We start from the raw sequence: 5,417 nt of genomic DNA, 5'->3' as shown, positions 1-5,417 counted from the left end.
ATGGCACTGCATGACAGCTTCGAAAGTGCACTAACGATCGCGTAGTTTTTAAGGTCCATAATTCAAGAGACAGTTACAGATTAGACATAAGTGACGAACATTGAGGATAGTTTAGCATTCTCATGTATATTGCAAAAAACAAAAGCTGGCAAAAAATTGATCAAAATACATCCAATTTCTACGTTGTTACAATGAAAGTAACACAATTATAAAATTCTTTTCGAAGCTAGAGAAACAATGTTGACAGAAAAATGATCAGTAAAAAAATTAGTATTGAAGACGTTAATTATATTATTTGCGCTGGATTCTTAGTGACTGCAAAACTCATATTTGCTCCAAACATTTTATATGCTCTAACTTCTTTGTTTTTTGGAATAGAAAAAGTGTTCAATAAGTTAATTAATTAATGTGTTTGAAGTAGCAAACAATGTATTATCTTTAGAGCATCAATTGCAATTAATTGCTTTGAAATCTAAATTTCCGGATATCAACCTTTCCATTATGAACCATTATTTCTGTGTTCCCCTGTTTCAAACGATTTTTTTCCAAGGGCAAGTTACGTTCCACCCGTGCTAGTATACAGTTCACAGTAAGTGGAGAGACTCAACTGTGTCGAGTGTGTTATGTCGGTGCCATTCTATATATGGCTGCAGTAATCTACTGTGGAAATACTGTAGTTGGTTGGTAATGTCGCCTTTAACAGGAAGTTTATAATTCTTTCTGGCATTTGCAATTGGACATCCGAAAAGCGGAGTCGAGCGAGAGGTTGAGTGAAATTAGTATTAGGTCAAGATCTATCATTCTGAAGTATGCAAACAACAGAAAAAAATACAGTTTTGAATATCAACAAAATCGCTGCTTAAGCGACGATCGAATTAGAATCTGTTTGCAAGTTGTAATCGATACGTTCTGTTAAAGATATGGGACTTTGCTTTCGAAGTTATTACCGAAGATGTACGACTAAATACAAATCGGAAAAAGGCAAAAAAGAAAACAAAAAAACAGCAGCAACAACAATTGGTTATATGAAATTCGTTAGTATTCATGTAAGTCTACTAACATTAAAACCCACACCTGCTCAACGATTGTTATCTCAAAGCTCTTTTTTTTTTCTCCCGGGTCAATGAATCAAATTACTAGTTACGTTATTTTAAAATGATTTTTATTTGATTTCACGTGATAGTTGGTTTAGCATTTTCATATAGCATTACGAACAGGAGGTCCACGGCATGGGTCAGGGTTTGCCCCAGAACACTCCTTTTGATTAAATCGCCTTATTTATTTGACATGCATTGGCTATACATTCCATCATATCACGTGATAAAAACCAGTGTCCCCATTTTTTAGCTCTTCTGATTTTGTTCGTGTTGCCAATAACATAGTTGTTTTGCAGAACAACTGGAGTGAGGTTGTGTTGCATTTCTACGTTATTGTACCACTGCCCGCTGACAAATCTGTCTTTGGATAGATAGTTCAGTTCGATTGGGTCTTCACGAATTGCGATGTTCGATAACATTACTTGTTCCGAACCTTTGCCACCAATATTTTCTAGTCCGTCTTCAAACGTGCTCATACGGTTTCCTAGTCTCATGGTCAATGTATTCCACACTCTTTGTGTCGCTCTTGTCGCGTTTAGAAACAAGAAACAAGCGCAGAAACCATCCCCTTTAGCGTAATTTGCGACATTAACGTGCATATCTGATGGATGTATCAGTTTACGGAAAAAACGAAGAGGGTTTCCAAACCACACAGCATCGGATTCAGTCATTAATACACTAATATTACTCGCCAACAACTTATTAATTATCCTTACACGGAACAGTCCAAACTGATAATAATTGACACGCCCATATGACATAGAATCTTTTGTTCCGAATTCTATAAGCAAGACATTCAGGTGAGGTCGCCAACTAAGCAATCCATCGTACGCAGCTTGGTCAGTAGTAATAAACACCGTTTGCTCTAATACGTCACCAAAACAATCCACGTTGCAAATCCAACTCTTTGTCATATTCAAGTAAGCATGGTTCAAAAACTGCACAACGATAAAACCATAACGTTTCTGTATAGCTGTGCCCATTTCAAGTAATGGGTTTTCTTGTACAATTGTGTTGGTCTCATCCTCATCAGGTTCAAGCGTGATCTTGGGTGAGTCAGCCCTGCTTTTCTGTTCATAGCCAGTCGTCTCAGAACCTGAGCGTTGTTGATTGTTCCACCATCTTCTATAAGGGAGGTCCCCACCTAGAAACCACGTGAATGTCAGAAATACAACACACAGGCATAAGACAAAATGAGTTGATGTCGTGGACATATTTAGCCTTGCGTATCAGACTGGAGTTGTCCAGATTGTGGGGTTGATTTCTCCTGGTTTGTATAATATAATGCGATCTAAAATGTAGCGGCTGCAGCCCGAGACATTTTTCCATGGGGAGGACTTTACATTCAGAAGAGACTGGGTACGACTGATTCATCTGTCTTGAAAACTATGGTACAAACTATGTATAAATAATAGTTGAGGTGGAATTATTGTACTTTTGAAAGCATTTAGCGAGTTCTGTCAACACGTCTAGACATAAGTAATATGAAATGTGGTACATTTCCCTATTTTCGAATGGAATATGCTATGAAAGTCCTTTAACATTTATCGAATACGTAGATGTAGTACACGTGTGCGTCATAGTTGATTTTTCAGATGTTTTAGTCAGTATTCTCATTAAATTTACATACTGAAATTGTGAATGAAAAGATCTGTGTTGTGATCAATTATATATTTTATATAACTATAATGTTTTACCTTACATTCAAGTAAACATTTATATATATATATTATAAACGTATAAATACGTTGCCACCAACCACCATACATGTCACATGCAATTTTTGTTTCGGTTGCGTTCAGCGTGAACTACCAGACACCACTTTCTGTGTGTAGTCTTAAACATAGTAGTATTAGTGAATAGCTTGTAAATGTCATTGACATATATAGAATATATATCCTGTACACTATTTTATACGTTATTTCGATACTACTTTATTACAACGTTATATTTATTTCTCTCATTTCCTATCAAAAGTATGCAATCAAAGTAATCAATGTAACTGGCAAGTGCTAGTATTAGAAGACTACTTGTTGAAAGCCTGGAGTGTCGATAATCCTGTACGCTCAAAATAGAATCACGAATTTGATTGCGTGATGTCATACAGCTAGTTCCCAATCCTCTCTAACTCGGCGCTTGGGGGCGACATTACATTAAGTACATCATTCATGACACCAAGAGCCTGAAGTATGGTTCTTTCCGCCAATTAACAGCGCTTTGATCACTCATTGATTTTTGCAAGATAGAACGGACGACAACACTGGTTTGCTAACGAACGAGCTACATAACATAAGTCATTACCAGAGGAAACACTAGCTACTTTGTGAGAATTATACTGCAATGTTGATGTTTTATTTATCTTTGCTTTCACAGTAAGTTATTCCAACTCTCTGTGATGAAGAGATAATAGGGCATGATCTCCGCCTAGAAACATGACGGAGATCAATCTTATGGGAGTTCAAGTCAGAGGGTTTCTCGAAGACGAAATAGAAGACGAGTCAAATTTATTAACTAATTTAGTTCTGCTCAATCTGCGTCATGTAAATTCACAAAAACTGTAAGTGATTTTAACAACATGATCTGACCTTTAAAATTATTTTTCCAACGTGCTGTAGTAAGCTGTGACCGGAAACAAAGATACAACAAAAGCCTAAACAGACAAGTGGACTCGTTTGGGGCATAATGAGCATATTACTAGGAATGTCATTGTTGATGCTGGTCTGTCAACTTCTCGGTGGGAGTTGAGGTGCCAAGCGTGGAGCATTTAATATTGTGATTATGGTGGGACAACTATCAGAAAGCCATTAAGGTGATATCGCTGTATGGTATGGTGTGCGGTGGCGATTTGGTTGAACAGAAAATGGGCAGACCAAAGTAAATTTCTTACGTACTGGACAGAGTCTGAATGGGCATATTCATAGGAATATCATTGTTGATGCTGGTCTATTGACTTCTCAGTGGGGGGTTGAGGTGCCAAGCTTGGAGCACTTAATATTGTAATTATGGTGGGCCAAAAATCAGAAAGCCATTGAGATAGAGGGTAATATCACTGAATGGTGTGCAGTCGCGATTTGGTTAAAAAGAAAATGGGTAGGCGAAAGTCAGTTTCTTACGTACTGGACAGAGCGTGATTGCGTGTTTTGAACAGGGATCATGGTTGCAGCATCATCAACATTGCAGCTGTAATAGTTTTCTTTTGAAATGTAGTCATTTACTTAGTTTTCAGTTAGCTGTGAAAGATCCAGGATGCTTGCTATTTTTGCTTTTCTCATACTCTAAGGTAATAGATGATGATATTTAAAATGTTGAAAAGGAGAATCAGACCATGCTTGACTTCCTTTGCAATTGCTTCTGATACCAGTAACTTTGAAATTGTGCTGATCTTGCATTTGTGGTCCATATAATTTCAGTTTTTCCCACATATACACAATGTGTGATGTCGAGGAGTATGGATGCAATGAAACGTGGGTGGTAGTGAAAATCTTGAGTAGTGTGGTTGGCTGAAGCATTATTACTGTATTTACTGGTAACTGCTGGAGCTAGTAGTAGGTGCAAGGTGTTGATGGATGAAAGCACCATGGTCAGTATGATGCGTTGTAGATGAAGAATTATTGTAGGATACTGTTCATGCATGAAGTGAAGTGAAGCATGTTCCCCTAATACTGTTCCCACCACTAATACTGTTGTTTGTTATCCGTCAATGGACATGTAGTATGGAATGTTACTAAAAACATTCGCTCTGTCATGGGGACACTCTGGCTTTGTATGGCATTTACGCTTGCTATCGTAGCCAGTTGGGTGAGAAGAAGAGGCTTCTGTCGAAAAGGATTGGTTGATAGGATCGAATAAGATATGTGTTTTGATGGATGGATATGTATTATGAAGGAAGATATCTGGTGTAAATATCAGTGCATTTACTCCTGGTGCTGACTGTATTAAAGGTGCCTCGCTCAGCAAATGACAAGAATAGATCAGCCGGCGGGATTGGTGCATTGGCACTTCTTGGCTGTGCTGGACGAGAGTTGGTCTGTTTGAAAGTTCATTGTAGTGTTTGATTATTTAGTAGACGCCTACACAGCTGGTTATGCACAGATTCGTCGTTGCTAATGTTGACAAATAAGCTAACATTATTGATTGATTTTCATGGTGATTGAAGTTGAACCAGATTTCTTCTTTTCTGCTTTTACCATTGTTTTGTGGTGGAACGATATAAATGACGGAAGATTTCGCGACGTGGCACTTAGAACGTAGTCTAGCAAGATGATATGAGCTTACGTAAATTTGAAGGAGGGGCGATGGATATGCAATCTGATTGGATGA

The 5,417-nt window shown here is 37.8% G+C and overlaps 1 protein-coding gene across 1 annotated transcript; it reads right to left on the bottom strand.

The window, feature by feature from the left end:
- Window positions 1-1,264: 1,264 nt before the first annotated feature.
- Window positions 1,265-2,311, bottom strand: LOC146728973 (uncharacterized). The gene has a single exon (XM_085495717.1). It carries the CDS (start codon window positions 2,309-2,311, stop codon window positions 1,265-1,267), a length of 1,047 nt encoding a protein of 348 aa, XP_085351843.1.
- Between the last annotated feature and the right edge of the window lie 3,106 nt (window positions 2,312-5,417).

This window comes from Saccoglossus kowalevskii, chromosome 22, assembly GCF_978046115.1.
Source record: "Saccoglossus kowalevskii chromosome 22, keSacKowa6.1, whole genome shotgun sequence".
Lineage (NCBI taxonomy): Eukaryota > Metazoa > Hemichordata > Enteropneusta > Harrimaniidae > Saccoglossus > Saccoglossus kowalevskii.
Note: the sequence above shows the minus strand (reverse complement) of the source record. Positions and strands in the feature narration are given on the sequence as shown.